Raw genomic sequence first — 23,890 nt, 5'->3', positions numbered from 1 at the left:
ATTATTTTGAAAAAAGTTTTAGACAAAAGTTGTAGGATTTTTCCCGGGCAATCCGACGGTGACCTTAGATTTGACCTTGGATAGTCATTTGAAGGTCACATAAAGATTACCTTCAATTTCTTAAATGGAACTCCCTATTTTTCATTACATATTCTTGTAGCTTATCTCGAGAGCTTTCCAAAACACTATAATTAAGTACCTTTTTATTAAGTACTTTTTGAGTTATAAGGCTTGAAATAATTTCTTAATTTTACATAAACCATAAAATATCTAATAAACCATTCATTTTTCGATTATCTTACCTTCATACTTTTATGTACAAAATAATGAGAGGAATCAATTGGTGTAAAGAAAACATACAGTTGTTTTTAAGAAAAAATATGGAATTGTTAATTGCAAATGGTTTACTAGATATTTTATGGTTTATGTAAAATTAAGAAATTATTTCAAGCCTTATAACTCAAAAAGTACTTAATAAAAAGGTACTTAATTATAGTGTTTTGGAAAGCTCTCGAGATAAGCTACAAAAATATGCAATGAAAAATAAGGGGTTCCATTTAAGAAATTGAAGGTAATCTTTATGTAACCTTCAAATGACTATCCAAGGTCAAATCTAAGGTCACCGTCGGATTGCCCGGGAAAAATTCTACAACTTTTGTCTAAAACTTTTTTCAAAATAATCGACTCCAATCGAGATATTATCTTGTCTCAAGATAAATGCTCCACCCTGTATATACAGGGTCTACCAAAAGTGTGGAAACCCCTAAATATCTCGGAAAATATACGTTTTACAGAAAAGTGTTTCCAACAAAAGTTGTAGGGTTTAAGAAGATCTATATACTGATTCTATCAGTTTGACCTTGGATGGCGTCGTCAAGGTCAGGTCAAGGTCACATTGACTTTTTTAAATGACACCCCCTACATTTGATTGCATATTCTTATAGCTTAATTCAAGAGCTTTCCAAAACACTATAATAATGTTCATTTTTATTAAGTACTTTGCGAGTTATGAGGGTTGAAATAATTTCTTAATTTTACATAAACCATAAAATATCTAGTAAACCATTCATTTTTCGATTATCTTACCTTCATACTTTTATGTACAAATTAATGAGAGGAATCAATTGGTGTAAAGAAAACACATAGTTGTTTCTAAGAAAAAATATGTAATTTGCAATTAACAATTCCATATTTTTTCTTAAAAACAACTGTATGTTTTCTTTACACCAATTGATTCCTTTCATTATTTTGTACATAAAAGTATGAAGGTAAGATAATCGAAAAATGAATGGTTTACTAGATATTTTATGGTTTATGTAAAATTAAGAAATTATTTCAACCCTCATAACTCGCAAAGTACTTAATAAAAATGAACATTATTATAGTGTTTTGGAAAGCTCTTGAATTAAGCTATAAGAATATGCAATCAAATGTAGGGGGTGTCATTTAAAAAAGTCAATGTGACCTTGACCTGACCTTGACGACGCCATCCAAGGTCAAACTGATAGAATCAGTATATAGATCTTCTTAAACCCTACAACTTTTGTTGGAAACACTTTTCTGTAAAACGTATATTTTCCGAGATATTTAGGGGTTTCCACACTTTTGGTAGACCCTGTATATATAAAAGACCCGTTTTACAAATATTTTGCAAATATAGGTATATCTGCAAGATATTTGTAAAACGGGGTTTTTTATCTATTTTACAGTAATCTCTTACCAACAGATTCAGGAGAGAGTGGGAACGAGGATATACATACATATGTATGGACGAGTATTTGATATTGATATTTCTATTGAATTATACATACATATATATATATATATATATATATATATATATATGTGTATATATATATATATTTATATGTGTATATAATTCAATAGAAATATCAATATCAAATCGAAAAGCAAAATATAAAAAATAGCAAAACAACTGGTTCTCTCTCTTCTTTTTTAATTTAACAATTCCAATTATCCTGTGAATTCGATATAAATATTCTTCTAATTTTTTTGAACTACGAGAAATTCAGGATTAAATTTAAGAGTATAGTTATTGCTTTGATACATATTATCTTTGATTTTCGTTTCTTGTTGATGTGCATTATTTAGAGATGCATTGTTTCTTCACTGAGAATATTTATCGTTTATGCAAATTATGTTTTTTAAAATGTAAGTCGGATTTTGATGCTAATATCGAAAGTTCACTATTCGTTTCAGATTCATTTTTCTTTCCTATTTCGTATTTTTCTTTCTCATTTTTCTTTCATATTTCGTATTTCTCTTTTCTTTCTTCCCATCACATTCCTGTTTTGACGTACGGGAACAGAACCACCGATTGCCAACTCCAGCACAAAGATTATGATGGCACAAACGTATAAAAATCCAAGAATATAAAAACTAAATGTTAGCTGCTTTAGCGAAATTGAAGCTTTTTTTCATTAAAACAATCCTAAAAAAATTACCTTTTCAAAAAGAGGTAAAAAAAGGAAGTCGAGTCATCTCAGTAGTAAAACATTATTGTATAAAACTATTTTATAAAAAATTATTTTAATAAAAAATTGCTGTATTAAAAAAAATTGTGTAAAATAGTTGTCATAATTATCTACAAAAATTAATGATATATTTAAATAGAAAATTACATCGAGAATAAAAGAGTGCGATTTTATTTTACGTTTATTAACTGTGTGTGTGTGTGTGTGTGTGTTTGTGTGTGTGTGTGTGTGTGTGTGTGTGTGAGTGAGTGAGTGTGTGTGTGTGTGTGTGTATGTTAGATGTGATTGACTGCTGATAAATAATTAGATGAAGAAAAATTATGTTTATATTTTCAAAAGTTATTACATCTTTGTCGTAAAAGAATCCCGATTTCTTCAACGATGAACAGTTGATTCATGTAGCTCGTAATTTAAAAGATTTTCATTATTAAAAAACTCCACGCTGCCAAATTTATTTGTATATTATTCAGCTGCGTCGAGTTTTTTAATAATTAAAATTTTTTAAATTACGAGCTACATGAATCAACTGTTCATCGTTGATGAAATCAGGATTCTGACTTTTACGACAAAGATGTAATAACTTTCAACGAAAATATAAACATAATTTTTCTTCATCTAATTACTTATCAGCAGTCAATCACATCTAACACACACACACACACACACACGCACGCACGCACGCACGCACGCACGCACGCACGCACGCACGCACGCACGCACGCACGCACGCACGCACGCACGCACGCACGCACGCACGCACGCACCACGCACGCACGCACGCACGCACGCACGCACGCACGCACGCACGCACGCACGCACGCACGCACGCACGCACGCACGCACGCACCCACACACACACATACACACTGTCTTAAATGTAAAATAAAATCGCACTCTTTTATTCTCGCCGTAATTTTCTATTTAAATATATCATTATGTATATCATTTATTTTATTATTTAAGTATATCATTTCATTTTATTATTTAAGTATATCATTAATTTTTGTAGATAATTATGACAACTATTTTACACAATTTTTTTTTAATACAGCAATTTTTTATTAAAATAATTTTTTATAAAATAGTTTTATACAATAATGTTTTACTACTGAGATGACTCGACTGCCTTTTTTTACCTTTTTTTGGAAAGGTAATTTTTTTAGGATATCACTAATTTTTGTAGACAATTAAGAAATAACTACTTTTGCACATAAACTTTGTTTAATGTAATATTTTTGTAGTTTAAATAATACTATGTCTTGTGCATAAAACAGTTTTTTACAATAATATAAAATTTTTTACAATTTATTACTGACACATGATTAACTTTTTTTTACTTTTTAAAAAAGTAATTTTTGAGGATATGTTAAATATCCAAGTAAATAAGTAAAGAATCCGCCACCAGCCCCGTCATTTCATTAAAATATGACGATCTTCTCTACTTAATATACTTTTTGCTTAATAAACTTCGTAAATTTAAAATATATTAACAAAGCTACATTCTTTAATTAAATCCAGGTGCAGTTCACTTTAATAAAATTTTAATTTTAGGTTCAGTTACAAACCTTCGACATTTTCAATTAAGAAAAATCGTCTCTAAATAACTTTAGAGATCTGTTATTAATGTTACTAGATAGTGTGATAGTGCAGGAGACTGCATATAGGATGAGTTTTATTTCGTGTACCAATTTTTTTTATGCGAGAAATTACTGCCCAGGTAACAAGAACACGTCATTTTGACGTTTCAAACTAGTCATTTTTGGTCATATGTCGTCAAAATGACTGATTATTGTTACGCCCAGGCAGCAACGTCACGTGATTTTCACGTCGATAAGTAGTGATTAGCGGTCCTCGACGTCATATACTCAATAACTGACGTTTAAGATACGTAAATATTCTAACGTAATAATAACGTAAATTTTAAGACGTTTATAATACGTTTAAAACAAGTCATTTTTATTTAAATAATTTTTTTTTATGTAAATTAACTTTATTCTTTTATAATTCGTCAATGAAAAATATAAAAATCTACTAAATATTAAAATATATTAATTATTATAATTTTTATTAAATGTCATTAATAATTGCGCGTATAAATTTTTCCTACGTAGCAAATCTGTCATTTTGACGTCGAATGACGTTATTAAACGGTAAGATGACGTCAAGTAGACATTTAATGACGTCAGTTTGCTACTTCAATAGAAATTTCTATAAAATATTTGAAAGACATTACAAATAAAGATATCTGAAAAACATCTTATCATTTTAAGATGTTTTCTAGGCGTTAAAAAAATAGATATGTGACAATACGCACACAATAATTTAATGCATGAATATTAGGCAGCGCTCATGTACGCGCCTTTTCTTTATATCAAGTACTTCGTGCATATTTCCCCCGCTTGATGCTACTCATTGGCGGCAACCGGCAACCGGCTATTGTTTTTCGAGAACGTTTTTATTCTGTGCTTTGCGTAATACAATTTACAGTTTGTTTGTTGGTAAGTATCTAATACAAGTTTATTATCTTTATATTGACATATTTTTCTCTCGTACTTGAGCACAAATGTTGAAATATTTAATAATTAGAAATATTTGTAATAGTGTGTTTGTATATAAAGTATTGTCACGTCCGGCGATCCATAGATCCTTAGATCTAGGAGAAATTTTTTCCTTTTTTCACTATCCTCTATCCAATAAGCTACAAGCACAAACTAACATGAAACTAAGAGAGACACGCTTATACGTCACCTATAATAAAATACCAATCTGAGAGAGAGAGATATATATATATCTATATATATATATGTATATGAATCATCTATACGAGCGAGATAGACTTATGTGTAATACTTAGGAAAGACAAGGACCGATATAAGGAAGTCCTTTTAAATATAAGCTTCTTTTATATAAATATATTGTAAAACATGTCCAAAGATTAGAGAGAATCTATTTATGTAAAAATCATGATAAATGACCAATATTTTAAATAATCAAATAGTTATTGTAATTCTTTGGAAAGGGTCATTTATCGTAATTTATGTAAGACACGATCTTGCAAGCAATGCATTCAGAGAACCAACTAATATGTATTCTTAGAAAAACTTTCTCTTAAGGATCACCCAAGAAGTTCGCAAAAATCCGTTTCATAGCTAAAGAATTTGTTCTTAAAACTCCATCATAAATTATCCCTACTATTCAATTTTAAAAGAGTATAAAAACTCTTCCAACAACGGAACAAGAGCTCTGTTCAATCTCATTCTTGCTCAGTTTTAGATCAGTCAGTCAGTCAGTTCAGATTCACTCTGGACTTAAACCCACTCAGATTCTTATTCATACTGTAAACTGCTAGAGCAATTCAAGTCAGAATAAAGTGTTTAAATTTTAAACAAAAGTATATTTCTTTAATCATCATCAATAAAGAAAACCCAATTCAAAGCAGTTAATTATCCTGGGGTTTTACCCCCTTAACCGCAAGAAAAAGAACCCACAACTAAGACGTTCTGTCGAACTCGGAAAACTGTTGGAAAAGCCTGCTTCACGGAACCAACAGATTGACGTTACCAGAACGTCACAGTATGCTTTATTCACATAACCTCTCTGTTTGCTATATTTAGGTTATGTTCCAAAACATCCTTTTCAAGGAAAATTTTACTACTATTATCTATAATGCGATGTACATTTAGTATTTCATAATTAGAAATATTTGTAATAGTGTTATTTTATAAGATACTTAATTCACATAATTTCTGTTTATTATCTGGGTTACGTTCCAAAACATATCCTCTTCCAAGAAAATTTTACTTAAAAAATTAGTGCACGTTATGTGTATTATAGATTTTCAGTAGAATTTTCCTCGAAGAGGACGTTTTGGAATATGTAACTCTGCAAATGCAAAATAGCTACATTTATTTTAATTTTTAACGTATATACTTGTTCTCAAATTTATGTCTTCAATAATTTCAATAATTTCAATAATCCAAAATAAATTCAAAGTAATTAATATTTTTAAGAATATATCATTTATTATTATTAAAAAAATATTTTTTAAATATCAAATTTTTTATATTGATTGATTTATATTAAAATTTGTAGGTTTAATGACATTTTTACTGTCTAGAAAATGTCATTCATTGGAATTGAATTTACAGATGATAGTGGTGGCGGCCTTGCACTTGTAAGCAAACAGTGGTTAACACCACTTAAACAAGAGGTGTTTTGGCCGCCTTATAAATTTCAATCTCAATATAATAAGGCTATTAAAAAAGGCGTAGTCCCAGAGGAAGATGGTTCTTGGAAAATTTTTAAAATTAAACGCTGTTTTTTTGAAACTGGTAAAGTGTAAATTACAAAATTTTCTATAAATATAATATTTATCTTTATGTATATATAATTGTATTGTAGATGATTATAGCAAAGCACAAAGGCAAATCAAACAAGCACAGATAACGTCTGATTGTCAAAGTGAAGTTGAGGAGGTTTTGCCATTAAAGAGAACAATCCATAAACCGAAAAAATTAATATACAGCAGCAGTGATGATGAGGACGAGGTTTTATCTGAGAAGCATAAACTTCCACCACCACCAAAGATTGTCAGATTAAATAACAAGGCAAATAATGATGAAGCATCATCTTCATCATCACGTAAGTGATCCCTATAAGACACAATATTCCTAAAATATTGTATAAATATTATTAACAGTTAATAATATTTATACAATATCCTAAGAATATTGTGTGCTTATAGGGATATATCAATTAGTTATGGTCATTATATATCAATATAATAATATTAACATTTTGGTTAACTATAGAAATAGAGAAAGATTTATAATTATATGTATATTTAAGAATTGCTTTTCTTGATTTCAACATTACGAAATATACAGATCTATTCCTTTGTTTATTTATAGTTTTAGCACTAATTGAAAAAGATAAAAATCGAGCTCAAGTAAAGACAGAAACAGTAATATTTTACAAGTTACTCACAGTAGATAAATAAACAATAAATGAACTCTATATCATTTAAAAACAAATATTAACATTTTTTACATATATTTTTTAGAAACGTCAAAAAGTATCCAACAAAGTGCAGCATCTGATACACTGAATTCTTTTAATGGTGATCCTCAAACATCGTACAGTAGTCCATCTCATTCAACAAATATATTTAGATCATTTTCGAATAGTACTCCAACTATATCAACTGTAATTGAAAATAGTTTTCAAGATAGTATCCACAATGACGGTACAGGTAAAACTTAAATTTGTTAAAAACTTTGAAATTTAATAATTATATTATTATTATATTATTGTCTTATATATTTTTTTCAGTTACCAAAAAAATATTTTCCTTCCTTATTCATATTAAGGAACAAAATAACAAAATATTAGCATTATTTAATGATAAACAAATCGCTCCAAATATTTCAGCTCAATTAACTTTAGAAGATTTGCCAGTAAATTTACCTGTATCGACTCAAGCGGAGTTGGATAGTTTTGAAAATTATTTAAAAAGTAATCAAAATAATTTATCTTCCATGGTAAATATTTGTTATTATGTAAATCAATAACTTTTTCTGTTACTATGTGATTTCTGTTAATACAAGTTTTAATATTACAGTGTTCATATTTAGCCACATTGGTGGAAGAGATTTTACATCCAAAACTAACAGGATTTTAAAATATCTTTTAAGAGATGAGGTAGCTTCTAATTACAGTTTTTACGGTAAACGAATGAACAAAAGTCCCTTTTCTTCTTTAACTTGCTGCAGTGCTGTAGTTAGTAAGTATTTCTTTTTATCAAATTTAAAAAAGTTTATTATACAATTGTTATTATACGTTCACTATCCATATAAATTTTATTATGGGCAATGTTAGCTAAAACATATCCAATAAGGTTGTTCTAATGTTATTAAAATTTTATGAATATGCAGTTGCATTAGTCGCTTATCATTTACATTTATATTACATTTCTGAGCTGTTAAATATATAGATAACTAAATAAAACAACTACATGTTTATTAATAACATTAATAACAATTAAAAACATTGACACAGTAATAGATCTTTAGCTAATATCAATTATGACAGTATATTATGAAATTTTCTTTGAATTTTGGTCTCAAAAAATACTCTCTGTATTGCTCATTTCATGTATTAAACTTTTGTTTTTATAGAATCGGTAAAATCAACATCATCTCAGACAGAAAAAGATATTGAAGATGTGATTAAGGTATGGCTTAAACACGCACCTCAGCGTATAAAAAATCGTAATAAAAATAAAGCTCCTGAACATAATAATAATAAAAAATAATAAATTGGTTTTTATAAAGATTAGGTTGTGATCCGTTTTGAGATAGAGTTTTTTGTTTCAAGTTTCTTAGAATTTATTTGTTTTATTCGGTACTTATATTTTAAGTTTTTGTCTACAGAAACATTTATTTTATTGTTTTATTTTAATTTTTATATTTGCGTTAAATTTAATACTATTCCTTGAAATATATTCATTAAAATATATTTAGCTTTGCTTTTTTAGATATCAGATAAGTAAAAGATAAGTATATTAATTTATTTTTATACAAAAATGTTTTCAAATAAAAAAATCAAACATAAAAAAACAAAATTAAAACATAATGTAGGCGTGCGACAGTTATATAGGAGAGTCTCAAAAGCTGTAAGTACTATTTTAGAAGTAGTGCAAATTGAAGCTAATAATATTAGTGTTAATAATGGTAATATTTCAAATATTAATAATGATGAATGTTCCAATTATAATATTAATAATGATGAACGTTCTAATTATATTAACAATGAATGTTCTAATTGTAATAATTTCTCTGAAGAAGAAAGCTTTACATATACACAAAATGTTACTTCATGTAACTTAGATGTTATTGAAAATATTATTTCCGATATAGATGTATATGATTCCGATAGTAATAGTATAGTTACAAATCCAGTTTTATTATCACGAGATAATCATTCACCTTTGCAAAATGATTTATCTACAAAGCTACAAGACTGGGCAACAAATTATAAAATTTCCCATTCTGCACTCACTAGTCTTTTACATATTCTTTCACCTCATTTCGCAGAATTGCCTCTTCATTCTAGAACATTGCTTCAAACACCTATACATATGCAAAGTAAACAATTGGAAAATGGAGAATATTGTCACATTGGCTTAGCAAATGAATTAAAGAATTTTTTGGCACAAAATACTATGTTCTCAGCTGAGGTGCTTAAAATTGGATTTAATGTTGATGGTTTACCTTTATTTCGTAGTTCAAACATTCAGTTTTGGCCAATTTTAGGAATAGTTAAAAATACCACACAAAATAAACCATTTCCTATTGGAATTTTCTGTGGCACGTCAAAACCAATACCGTTAGAGAAATTTTTAGATGATTTTATAAATGAATTAGTTTATCTATTAAAAGAAGGTATTGAATATTGTAATAAAAAATATCGTTTGGAAATTCACAGCTTTGTATGCGATGCTCCGGCCAAAGCATATTTGAAAATGATTAAGTCACATTGTGGCTATTCCTCATGTGATAAATGTACTGAATCAGGTAATTATGTTCAACGAAAAGTTATTATGAAAAATATTTCGGCCTCAAAACGGACAGACGATTCTTTTAAATTACAGTTGGATAAAGAACATCATATTGGTAAATCACCTTTGTTAAAACTTGAAATAGGTTTAGTTACATCTTTTCCAATTGACTATATGCATTGTGTATGTCTAGGTGTTGTGAGGAAACTTATACATTCTTAGATCGATGGACAACCATTACAAGTAAAACTTTGTAGTAGATCTACAAATATAATATCAGAACGATTAATATCACTAAAGCATTGTATTCCTGCAGAAATTAATAGAAAGCCTAGATCACTGTCAGAGTTGCAAAGATGGAAAGCAACTGAGTTTAGAACATTGTTATTATATACAGGTCCTTTAGTTCTCAAAAATGTGGTTGATAAAGCCATTTACCAGCATTTTTTATTATTGCATTCTGCAATTACAATATTAATTTCTAAAAAGCATATTTCTAAATTTACTTGTGATTTTGCTGGTGAGCTATTAAAAACCTTTGTTAATCATTGCGAGAAAATATACGGATTACAATTTTACGTATATAATATTCATATGCTATCTCATTTGAGTGATGATGCACAAATATTTGGCCCTTTAGATGAATTCTCTGCTTTTGCATTTGAAAATTATTTAGGGCAGCTTAAACAAACTATTAAATCTCCTCACAAACCACTTAAACAAATATACCGTCGGTTAAAAGAACTTTCTATTTCCTCTGCTAATAAATATCTTACAACTAAAAGTTTAATAATGTATGAACTAGAACATACTTTTGGACCTTTACCAACAGCTGGTTGTCATTATAAACAATTTAAAAAATTGCGTTTAGAATCTTTTACTTTAACTATTAACTGTTATTCCTCTTCTGATTGTTATTGCCTCACAAATGACAATTTGGTACTGCAAATCCTTAATATTATAGTTGGAACAGAAGATGAAATTTTAATAATTGGTAAATATTTTCTTTCTTATAAGTCTTTTTATTCATATCCTATTGAATCGAAAGATTTATATATTTTTGAAGTAAAAAATTTATCAATACAGAATCATACGAGGTCCTACAAAGATATTATTGCGAAATGTATACTTTTACCAATGGATAAAGTTTTGTTATCTATGCCTTTAATACATTCATTATCAGCTTAATAATTATTATGTTTTTTACTTAAAAACATTCTTGTATAATTAATTTTTTAATAACTTTACATTATAATTCATAATTTTAATTGTTTATTTTATAATAAGATATAAATGTATATATGTTTGTTATAATATATATACAACATAATTTTTTTATAAAAAGATTAATGTATATGTTTGTTATAATATACACAACATTATAATTCATAATTTTAATTGTTTTTTTTATAATAAGATATAAATGTATATATGTTTATATATATATATATATATATATATATATATATATATATATATACAGGGTGGGGCATTTATCTGGAGACAAGATAATATCTCGATTGGAGTCGATTATTTTGAAAAAAGTTTTAGACAAAAGTTGTATGGTTTCAAGGGGGACATAAAATGGTGTCATTAGTTTGATCTTGAAGAGCCATCTGAAGGACACGCGAAGGTCAGCTCCAACTTTTTAAATGGGACACCCTATATGCTTTTGCATATTCTTGTAGCTCATCTCAAGAGCTTTCCAAAACACTATAATTAAGTTAGTTTTCATTAAGTACTTTCCAAGTTATGAGACTTGAAATCATTTTTTAATTTTACATAAACCGTAAAATATCTTGTAAAATATTCATTTTTCGATTATTTTACCTTAATACTTTTATGTACAAAATAATGAGAAAAATCAATTGGTGTAAAGAAAACTCATAGTTGTTTCGAAAAAAAAAATGTAATTTGCAATTAACAATTACATATTTTTTCTTAAAAATAACTATGTCTTTTCTTTACACCAATTGATTCCTCTCATTATTTTGTACATAAAAGTATTAAGGTAAAATAATCGAAAAATGAATATTTTACAAGATATTTTACGGTTTATGTAAAATTAAAAAATGATTTCAAGCCTCATAACTTGGAAAGTACTTAATGAAAACTAACTTAATTATAGTGTTTTGGAAAGCTCTTGAGATGAGCTACAAGAATATGTAAAAGCATATAGGGTGTCCCATTTAAAAAGTTGGAGCTGACCTTCGCGTGTCCTTCAGGTGGCTCTTCAAGATCAAACTAATAACACCATCTTATGTCCCCCTTGAAACCATACAACTTTTGTCTAAAACTTTTTTCAAAATAATCGACTCCAATCGAGATATTATCTTGTCTCAAGATAAATGCCCCACCCTGTATATTATATATATATAATATATGTTTTGTTACAACATATCCATCAGATGTATATGCCAAGTTACATATCAGCAATAAATACATGTGAAATAAATATGTACTATACATTTTTTATCTTCTCCAAAATATTAAAATGACGTCTTTCTTACGTCAGAATAGAGTAAAAAAGGTTATTATAACACGTCATTTTCACGTCTCATTATGACGTCTGTGGGCTGTGACTTATTCCCGTCATTTTTACGTTATTATTACGTATTTATAAAAGGATAACTGACGTTACGACTGACCAAAAATTAACGTGAAAATCACGTGACGTTGCTGCCTGGGTATATATATATATAATATATGTTTTGTTACAACATATCCATCAGATGTATATGCCAAGTTACATATCAGCAATAAATACATGTGAAATAAATATGTACTATACATTTTTTATCTTCTCCAAAATATTAAAATGACGTCTTTCTTACGTCAGAATAGAGTAAAAAAGGTTATTATAACACGTCATTTTCACGTCTCATTATGACGTCTGTGGGCTGTGACTTATTCCCGTCATTTTTACGTTATTATTACGTATTTATAAAAGGATAACTGATGTTACGACTGACCAAAAATTAACGTGAAAATCACGTGACGTTGCTGCCTGGGTATATATATATATAATATATGTTTTGTTACAACATATCCATCAGATGTATATGCCAAGTTACATATCAGCAATAAATACATGTGAAATAAATATGTACTATACATTTTTTATCTTCTCCAAAATATTAAAATGACGTCTTTCTTACGTCAGAATAGAGTAAAAAAGGTTATTATAACACGTCATTTTCACGTCTCATTATGACGTCTGTGGGCTGTGACTTATTCCCGTCATTTTTACGTTATTATTACGTATTTATAAAAGGATAACTGACGTTACGACTGACCAAAAATTAACGTGAAAATCACGTGACGTTGCTGCCTGGGTATATATATATATATAATATATGTTTTGTTACAACATATCCATCAGATGTATATGCCAAGTTACATATCAGCAATAAATACATGTGAAATAAATATGTACTATACATTTTTTATCTTCTCCAAAATATTAAAATGACGTCTTTCTTACGTCAGAATAGAGTAAAAAAGGTTATTATAACACGTCATTTTCACGTCTCATTATGACGTCTGTGGGCTGTGACTTATTCCCGTCATTTTTACGTTATTATTACGTATTTATAAAAGGATAACTGACGTTACGACTGACCAAAAATTAACGTGAAAATCACGTGACGTTGCTGCCTGGGTATATATATATATAATATATGTTTTGTTACAACATATCCATCAGATGTATATGCCAAGTTACATATCAGCAATAAATACATGTGAAATAAATATGTACTATACATTTTTTATCTTCTCCAAAATATTAAAATGACGTCTTTCTTACGTCAGAATAGAGTAAAAAAGGTTATTATAACACGTCATTTTCACGTCTCATTATGACGTCTGTGGGCTGTGACTTATTCCCGTCATTTTTACGTTATTATTACGTATTTATAAAAGGATAACTGATGTTACGACTGACCAAAAATTAACGTGAAAATCACGTGACGTTGCTGCCTGGGTATATATATATATAATATATGTTTTGTTACAACATATCCATCAGATGTATATGCCAAGTTACATATCAGCAATAAATACATGTGAAATAAATATGTACTATACATTTTTTATCTTCTCCAAAATATTAAAATGACGTCTTTCTTACGTCAGAATAGAGTAAAAAAGGTTATTATAACACGTCATTTTCACGTCTCATTATGACGTCTGTGGGCTGTGACTTATTCCCGTCATTTTTACGTTATTATTACGTATTTATAAAAGGATAACTGATGTTACGACTGACCAAAAATTAACGTGAAAATCACGTGACGTTGCTGCCTGGGACATGACTTTATATTGACGTCTTGATATAACATTATTTTTACGTCATTTTTCAGTCATGAAGTGACGATTATTTTATTATGAATGTCATTAGTTAGTACATCGATCCCACAAAAAAAAATCTTTTAAAATTTTTTATATAACATGACTTATTTCCCGATCAGACTTTATACATATATATATATTTCTATTTATATATATATATATATATATACATATATATATATATATATATATATATATTTATATTTATATATATTTATAATCATATATATATATTTATTTATTTTTATTTTAATTATATTTATATTATATTTATGAAGTAGAGAGATGAATTGTAGTTTAATATTACTGGCAATAACGAAAGAAATATTACTGAGATATTACTGAACTAATTCGATGTGTTTTCGAGAAATCGTTAATCTTTCCTTTCACACATTCTCGATTGTGTATTATAGCTTATTTAGAAATCGTAATCCAGAGCTCTTGATAACTGCACACATTTATAACGGAAGGATTATATTGACAGAAAGAAAATGAAATTTGTAACAATACTTGTGTGGTTCAAGTTATTATACCATCAATTTATTAAATTATTGACAATTCAAGAAAAACAATTTTGATTAAAATGTTGCTTTCCGCGTATAATGCTAATACATTGTCCGAAATTTCAAAAATTTCAATTATTTTATGATGATAGAAAAGGCAGAGTAAGAGAAGAAAGAATTACTCAAAACATATTCGAATTTGTAACATATTTAAATAAATATCGAGAGCTGAATACCGAAAAAAACTTACATCGGATTAAATAGATTTTTAAATTATTTTATATTAATCAATATTTATATTAATTATTATTTTATAATAATTAATATATATTAATTATTATTTTATAATAATTAATATCTATTAATTATTATTTTATAACAATTTATCTACATAATATATTGTCACATTATTACAGTATATAAAAGTATTCTCACAAAAAAGTCATTTTTAAATTTCGAGAAATATAATAATACTTATTTAAATATTATTATAATTAATATTAAACAATATTATAACGATTAATTTAAAGAGCATAAGAATTCTGATGTTTTTATATCTCATTTTTTTAAGATTACATTTCTTTCATTTTCTTAAGTTTTGCCTTCTCTTCGCTGCCCTTTCGTCTTTCGGAAGGAGATCACGAACAAAAGAATCACGCATACGATCATACGTCAAGAGAATCAGTTTCTTCGCAAAAAATTACGTAAATATAATACATAATTATAATATTATTATGAAATTAGTCCCCAGCATGAGTCATGATGCAACTAGTAAACTTTCCGAACGTGTATTGTACATATGTAATGTATGTGTGTATGAGTATATGGATATATGCACTTATGCCTGGGTTTATTCGGTTGCATGGCATCGAGGGGTAAAGCGGAGTTCGAACGATTACTGATTTCCGAACATGCACTTAGGCATGTTCTGCGCAATATGTGCGCAGAACATGCCTAAGTGCATGTTCGGAACGCTTGTATTGCATTTTTTTGCGCAACATTCGTCGGTGATGTCTCTTTTCTGGCGTTTTTTTTGATTACATCTTCCTTTGTAAGTCTTGTTCATTTTTTGTGCCCTTGCTCGGAGGGCTCGCTGAAAAGGGCTGTAGCACTCAGAATAACCTGAAAAAATAACCTCAGAATAAGCCTTCTTCATTTCTGAAAGAATACCCTTAGCTGTAGTCGGTATTCGTTTCTTCCCGGTTCAGAAAATACTTAAGATCTCAAAACTTTTGCTTACCTTTAACATGATGCTGTGCAATAGTTAAATTATTATGTATCGGTTCATCATTTTGATACTCTCTATTATGATTAGGGGAATTATATTTTCCTTCACATACTATTGATAGAGCATTAGATAGCTTCTCGCCACAATATCTTTGGGGCACTTCTGCTCGAATTTGGGGCACTTCTACCCCATTAGTTAATTCAAGCACAAAAAAAGGGATGATCATCAGGCTCACAAGCACGTTCAATTGGTTCGTGGACATCTGAAAATATTCGTTCTCATTTAATTACGCGAACGCATACACGAGGTTGGATTAAAAAACTAAAAGATGGAATATATTATATATTTATATTCATCAGAGAAATATTTATTATATATTTTATATTTATATCAGAGAAAATAAGCTTTTTCGAAGATAGAAAGATAAATAAGAATAGAAAAATAATTAGAGAATATAAAACATAAGTGAGCATGCGTTAATTAAAAGTAGATTGAAATTGTGAACAGCGGTATCATTACGCAACCTTCGATCAAATGAATTAACTGGAACACGCGCGGACTAGACAACTCACATCTATTTCGATAATCTTGCTGGTATTCAATATATTTTATCGAAGGAGTGCGTTTTTGACTACAATTGTGAAAACAGCAAAAACACTATTTCGGACAAACAGATAATTATATGCAGATTGTATGTTAAAGAAATAAAAAGATTTTATACAATGCACAGGCCTGTATATAAAAATATAAATAAATAGGAATCTATCAATTCAAAATTATATTCTCATATATTTCTCATATAGTTAGGATTAACGATATTTATTTCGCGACTTTGCAAGGATGTGACCTTCCAATAATGATACCGTGTATTGTTCATAGTTTGTACGAAAATACACACATACATGTACGCATGTATTTCCGTTAAATTTGAAAGTCTTGTTTTTAGTAAAGATATCGAGAAAGATCAATAACTGAGCTTTAAAAATTAAATATCTATTAAAATGTCTTTAAAATTAATGAACGAATAATTTTATATATGTATATATATATATATATATATATATATATATATATATACTTTATACAAATATCGAAGCTTGAAATATCGAACTTTTATTTTGATGTTTCAAGGTTGATGAGGGAATTTATTCGCGATCGATTCGCAAACAACGTTTCATTAGACGTGTCCGAGTCATTACCGCAGTAGACACATTGGCTTGCTCCTTTGAACACGCGTAACGCTAATTAATATAGGACCACTTCTATTTCCGGCGCATCGAAATTAGCGATTGAAATTAGCGTTCAACTAAGCTATAACTGAAAGAAATGACGCATATTGATGTCGAATTATGTCTAATATTATTTATCTTTTCCTCGCGATTAGTACGACTGAAAACACGCACATTTACAATTCGTAGCATTATTGCTCCGACAGATCAAACTTTAATTATATTCACGATTTATCATAAAACTCTAAATATATATACTGAAATGAAATTCCAAACTAAATTAACATTCTTTCTTTAAAGTTGATGAGGCAATTTCTGAACGTTATTTCTAATATCTACTTTAAGATTTCTTTTACATACCTTGAGAGTTTATAAAGATTTTGCACTCTGATCCGGAAATCTTCCTTAAATATTCAGAACGGTAATTCAACTATAATTATTCTTTGTCTGGAAGAAACTGCGTGATCGTCGGTGAGTCGTTCTCGTCGATCTGAAGAAGGTCGTACATCTTTCAAAATATGAACCCGCGGATGGGGGAAATAATTGTGTTTATGTTTTGCGAACGCGGGCAACGCAACTCGTGGCATCTTACTGCGAAGATGATAAGCGCGTTCGCACGTCGTCGATACGCCGTGAGAGCAAAACAAATAAAAATATATCGGCCTAATTTATCGGCGCGCGAAAATTAGTTCGTACGTGGTACACGGTATGAGTCATTATTTTTAAATTTATTTCCGTAATCTATTAATGCAGTAATCCATTTATGTAAGGTATTTCTAAAAGAGAAGACCAGCTGACAATAAGTTTAAAATTAGTTTTTTCGCAAGAGTGAATGAAATGTGAAATGAAAAGATCCGGAAGTGTATTGTTTTTTGGAAAAAAACATTTAAGATATTATGTTAATGCATTTTTTTCTCATGTATTTGTTTCTCTTTAATATTACACTTTTGTCAATTTAGACCGATTAAGAATTTATTGATTTTTTTGAATTCGCATAATTTTGCGTATAAAATAAGATATCAGGCTGTATCGCTGCTTCAAATTCTCTTAAATAAAATGACATTAAACAACAATTATTATACGTGTCGATAATAACGTGTGTGCCGTTCATTGGCTTCTCGTCTGGCGCCTTCGATGATCATAAACAGAGTACCGAATTACATAGATCCTCCCGACAATCTTAAGAAGAGACGCATTTTATAGTGAAAAAAAGTTCTGTAAATTGGAAAGAGTACTCGGGTATCTTGATCACTTTCCCTTCCCTTCCTCAATTCCGGAGCTATTCACTTTTGATCTTTTTTCCTCTCTCTCGTTTACTGTCTCTCGAAAGACTGAACATTCTGATGTTACGCTCCCTGAATTATGGATATACGAAAATATCCATAATTATATACGAAAATGTTCTAATTATATGTCATTATATATTATTTCTATAATATAAGTAATTATATTATTTTTTTTATAATATATGTAATTATATTATTATTTCTATAATATATGTAATTATATGTAATTATATGTAATTATATATTATAGAATATATATATATATATATATATATATATATATATACATATATACTTCATCTTTTCTGATACATGTCCTATATGGAAATGTTTAATATATTATCTGATTAGATATCCATATCTATGTACAAAAATACACACAAATCCTGCCCCAAGTAATAAGGATTAAATTCCTTTACTAAAAAGAGATCATCAATTGGATATAGGGACCATAAATAATATAAAGTTGCTTCTCGTCTTTGATGTTTTCGGTTTGCCGTTTCGCTGGACCCGAGGCTCCGCTCTCAGGAAGTGATTGTTACGCTCTTTCTTCGGCCCATTTCTCCTCGAGTCATAACAATATCTTGCACGGTGTTATGATTTATCATTTAACACTGTGACAAGATATTATCTCGCTTCCGTATATCTATAATTTAGCAAGCATATGTACATTCATATGTAATTATATTCCTACTAAAATATAATGTTATATTATCTTCCTTTATCAGAAGCAAATGAAAATGTGAATCGCATTTGTCGTCTAAACTATCATGTAATTAGTGTGATCTTATTAATGTGAAAGTAATAGCAAGAACAATTATGTGTGTTTTCATGTATATTTTTTATCTTAAGAACAATTATGTGTTTTCTCATAGATGAAAAAATATTTAATAGTAAATAGCATCAATAAAAGTGAATAGAGATAGATTTTATTATTGCTTCAGATAATATTGTTATTATTATAAAACGTATATATTTAATTATTTTATTACAAAATTTTATTACAATCATTTTATTACAAAAAATCAAAATCAAGCTATATAATTTTTATTCAATAGTGAAAATTCTTTTCTTATATATGAGGAATAGATAATATGCATAGGCAAAAAATAATTTATAAAAAATGAAATGTGCAAATTATATTATTCCAACGAACGCTGGATTATACAATGTAGAATAAGCAATATTAAATATCTTTCAACCTATTCCATCGTTTTATTGTTGATGATGAATCCGCTTATTATACCGACATATTCATTTATTATGTCACATACGTCGAAGAAAGATATTACTTTAGATACATTTCTTCCGATATCAAAATTCTTTTATAATTCTGGCTTATAACGTGTTATCTTTTTACCCAAATAAATAAAAGTATAAAACATAGTTAAATTGATATGGAACATATACACACTCTTATCTGAATAAAATCGATTAACCATGTAATTGTTATAAAAGCATGATATTATAAATATGCCTGACATTCGATTCTCTTCTATCTGAAGAGCAAAGTTAGCAGATATTCCCTAAGTAAAAAGAATTTATACTTAAAATATTGCATTACTACGCAGTAAAATTTTCGAAAGTATGCCGAACGTGACTTTCTGTGTTCTCTTCTCGTTATTAATTGTAGGCACATTTTCTTTTGCTATTAATAATAAAGTTACATCATTAAACGAACAGCCCTCCTATACAGATTTGGTAGCATCGGTAAGTTAATTTTTCGAAAATATAATGTTTGACAGAGTGAAATATTTTTAATTATTATAAAAACAACTGTGTCAGCATCACACGTTTATTATTGTATATTATTATAACAAATTATCATATGACAATATTATTTTAAACTTTTCGAAAAAAGCTATTTCTTTTTTTATGTAAATATTTTCCAATATTTTTGTTAATAGAAAGAATTTTTCTGTTAAATTTCTTACTGTAAAAAAAAGAAAATCAATGTTATAGTATGAAGCTGGTAGGAAAGAACACACTCAAATCAAAAAGAAATTTTAAGCAAAAACAGAGGTTGAAAAAATGTATATTAAACGATAATTATTATCAAGAAACAGATTAATAATTTTATTAAGATTTTGGAGGTATTTTTGATGTAATAATTAAATATTCTGTCTACTAAGCCAAAAATAATTCCTTTTTTATATCAAATGTTATCAAATGTTATCAAATGTTATGAATGAAAATTTAAAAGTCCAAGAAAGTCGTTTGAGTATACCAGTCAAATTAAATAAAATTTTTATTTAATTACAATGACCACATCTAAAAAATTGATAACATTATTTTTTCCTATTTCGATCGTAAATTGAAGTCTGTAATGAAAGAAGTTAAATAGAGTCCAATAGAGTAAAATGAAAAGAAAGGGAAGAAGCAAGTATCCTCAATGTATTCAAAATAAAAAAAGAGTGAAAGAGGCAACTTAGAAATAGCTTGCTCTTCAAGATCTTGAAAAAGCAAATCCGTCATGATAGGAGAGAGGAGAGAGCTCATCGGTATACCGAAAGATTGTCGAATATATTTTGAATTTAAAAATTTAGAATGTAGCACTAAGCGTATACCGATTCGAAATTCGGAGTATAAAAATATTAGTATTCTTACCAATGAGGTGTCACATTTTTCAATACCTCTAATGACAAGTTCCAATGGGACGTTCATAAAGGATGAAATGAAGAGAAATGAACTTGTGTTGTTCATTTATAAATTGACTTTATAATTTATTTACGAGGCCAATTATATAAAAATCGTATTATAAGATTAAAATATAGCATATACATACACTCGCGCTTATTAGAATGAAATCGATCAATTATGAATAAATAATATAAAAGTACGTTCGTGTAATACGCTTAACATTCGTTTATTTTTCATTGGAACAGCAAAGTTAGCAGACCTTCTTTCTGTAAAAAAGATTTTTATTCTAAAGAGTTTAACATTGTATTATTATGCAACAAATTTTTGGAAACAATGTCAAACGTGTCTCCCTGTGTTCTCTTTTTGTTATTAATCGTAGGTATATTTCCTTTCGCTATTAATAAAAAAGTTAAATCGTCAGACAAACAGTCTTCTTGTACAGATTTAATCGCATCGGTAAGTTAATTTTGCGAGAATATATTTGAGATAAAAAATTGAATTTATTATGATTATACATATATTATATTTATTAAAATTGAATTTATTTTTATTCATTTATTATAATAATTTGATTCTATCATAATAAACGACTCTACCCGCATACACGTTTATTATCGTGTAATATTGTAACATATTATCATATAAAAATCATTATAAACTTGTCGAAAAAAATTATTCCTTTTGTAAGTACGTAATAAAATGATCTCGAAACATTATTCTCCTCTCTATTATTGTAATTTTATATAATTTAATTTCATAGATATTTACTTTAATGAAGTGTCTACCAATGGAATCCCATTTGACTTTAGTGCTGGACGGAGATTACAATGAATTTCTTGCACACTCACATAATAATATGATACCAGTAGCATTGACAGATGAAAGAAATTCTCGATTCTTACTTCGGATACCTTCCGGAATGGACTTCGAACGCATCGTTTCGTGTTAGTGACATCTTCTCAACCTCTCTTGCGAGCTCTGTTAATTAATAATAAAACAACTTAAGAAATATATGATATATATAATTTTATATGTATAATATATAATTTTATGAAAAATATCATGTACAATAATATCAAATGCCTCAAAACTGATAGTACAACCAAAAAAAAAATATAAAAAATAAGTCGAAAATAGGTATATGTATAGCAAATATAGCAAAATTTTATTATATGAGGATTATTAAATGTTTTTTTAGAATAACAAATTTGATATTCAAATAGGTGTGCTTGATTATCTTTAGTCAGAATAGTCTAAATTTAAAAATTTTTTAAAATTATATGTTACTTTTATTCACGGTCAGCGTCCAGATTCGTTTCCGGCGTCAAAAAATCTGATAAATTTACATACTCTGCTTTTCGTAACCAATCAAACCTAATATTTTGCAGGCCTGTGACATTAATATATTTTGGCAATTTAATTGAAAATAAAAATTTATATGTATATATATGCATATAAATATACATATATATATATATATATATATATATATATATACATATACATACATATATTTTTCGAATCTATTTATAGTCATAATAATTAATCTGAGAAGAACTTTTTAGTTTTAATAATCGCAATTGAAAAACGAAGTCTTCTAAGTATAATCATATTTACATAAGTCTTTGTTTAATATTTTTTCAGCCGCAGAAATTTCAAAACCCGTATCGCGTTTACTATAAACAATTAAATTATAAGTATACGAAAGATATCAATATTATAATTGATTAATTAAATAATATAACTCAATTTTTTATATATAGTAAATAAAAATAATAATTATATATTATATATATTATATATATTATATATTCTTATATATATTATATATATTATATATTATATATTATATATTATATATTTATATATATTATTATTATATATTATATATTATATATTATATATTCTTATATATATTATATATATTATATATTCTTTTTTTTCACACAGAGGACAAAAGACTCACCATGGGCCAACCCAGAAGGATTTTATATCTTAGTTGATAAGCAAACCAAGATTCGAGGTTGCATAAATGCTCGTTCATATCTCTGGACTGCATGGGAATATGATTTGCTCTCGGTCATATTCATATGCATCGATCCAAATGATGGAATTGTTCTTTACACGTTTAATCCATATTCGAACACTACAGACAGCTGGCACGAAGTAGAACATATCAAGGAGCGAGAGGGTCATCCTTGGATAATATTGAAGAGAAAATTCATACATGGTATTTCTCTTTTCTTCAGTATCTCTTTCTCCTTTTTTATCTAAGGAAATATATTAGAGTGCAAATTAAAAATCTAATACATTGAAATTTGGCTTCAATAATAATAAAGAAAAATTAAATCGAAATTATTAAATTAGAGCGATAGCGCGATAATCGGAATATGCAAGGAAGAAACAAATTTCTTCTTTCTGATTACTCGTATATTTCAAATTAAAAATAATTATATTAACAAAAAAACGAACATTTCATCTTTTGATTTCTTTTCAGCGCGACGTTAACAATATGCGTTACAAAGTTTTGTACGGTGACTTATTAAATTATAAAAATGTATGTCCTCAACGTATACGTTAAATTGTATTTCGCAGAGA

General features: G+C 27.9%; 1 protein-coding gene and 1 long non-coding RNA gene across 2 annotated transcripts; one reads left to right on the top strand and one right to left on the bottom strand.

Annotated features, from left to right (window-relative positions):
• The first annotated feature begins 6,762 nt into the window (after positions 1-6,762).
• On the top strand, positions 6,763-7,730 carry LOC109610290. The gene is made up of 3 exons (XR_002192734.1): positions 6,763-6,826; positions 6,897-7,136; positions 7,558-7,730. It is a non-coding gene; the product is annotated as an uncharacterized LOC109610290 (long non-coding RNA).
• A 7,684-nt stretch (positions 7,731-15,414) lies between these two features.
• Positions 15,415-17,869, bottom strand: LOC105255165. The gene is made up of 3 exons (XM_025409965.1): positions 17,727-17,869; positions 16,150-16,399; positions 15,415-16,031 (listed from the first exon to the last, which is right to left on the bottom strand). The coding sequence occupies exons 2-3, from the start codon at positions 16,397-16,399 to the stop codon at positions 15,805-15,807; spliced, it is 477 nt and encodes a 158-aa protein (XP_025265750.1). The 5' UTR covers positions 17,727-17,869; the 3' UTR covers positions 15,415-15,804.
• Between the last annotated feature and the right edge of the window lie 6,021 nt (positions 17,870-23,890).

Source organism: Camponotus floridanus, unplaced genomic scaffold (genome assembly GCF_003227725.1).
Source record: "Camponotus floridanus strain SB8 unplaced genomic scaffold, Cflo_v7.5 scaffold298, whole genome shotgun sequence".
In the NCBI taxonomy this organism is placed as follows: Eukaryota; Metazoa; Arthropoda; class Insecta; order Hymenoptera; family Formicidae; genus Camponotus; species Camponotus floridanus.
Note: the sequence above shows the minus strand (reverse complement) of the source record. Positions and strands in the feature narration are given on the sequence as shown.

Coding starts and splice junctions, on each gene's coding strand:
- LOC105255165 (XM_025409965.1), bottom strand. CDS start 16,399: ATGTCCACGAACCAATTGAACGTGCTTGTGAGCCTGATGATCATCCCT. Junction 16,032..16,149: donor TGCACAGCATCATGTTAAAG/GTAAGCAAAAGT, acceptor TTATTTTTTCAG/GTTATTCTGAGTGCTACAGC.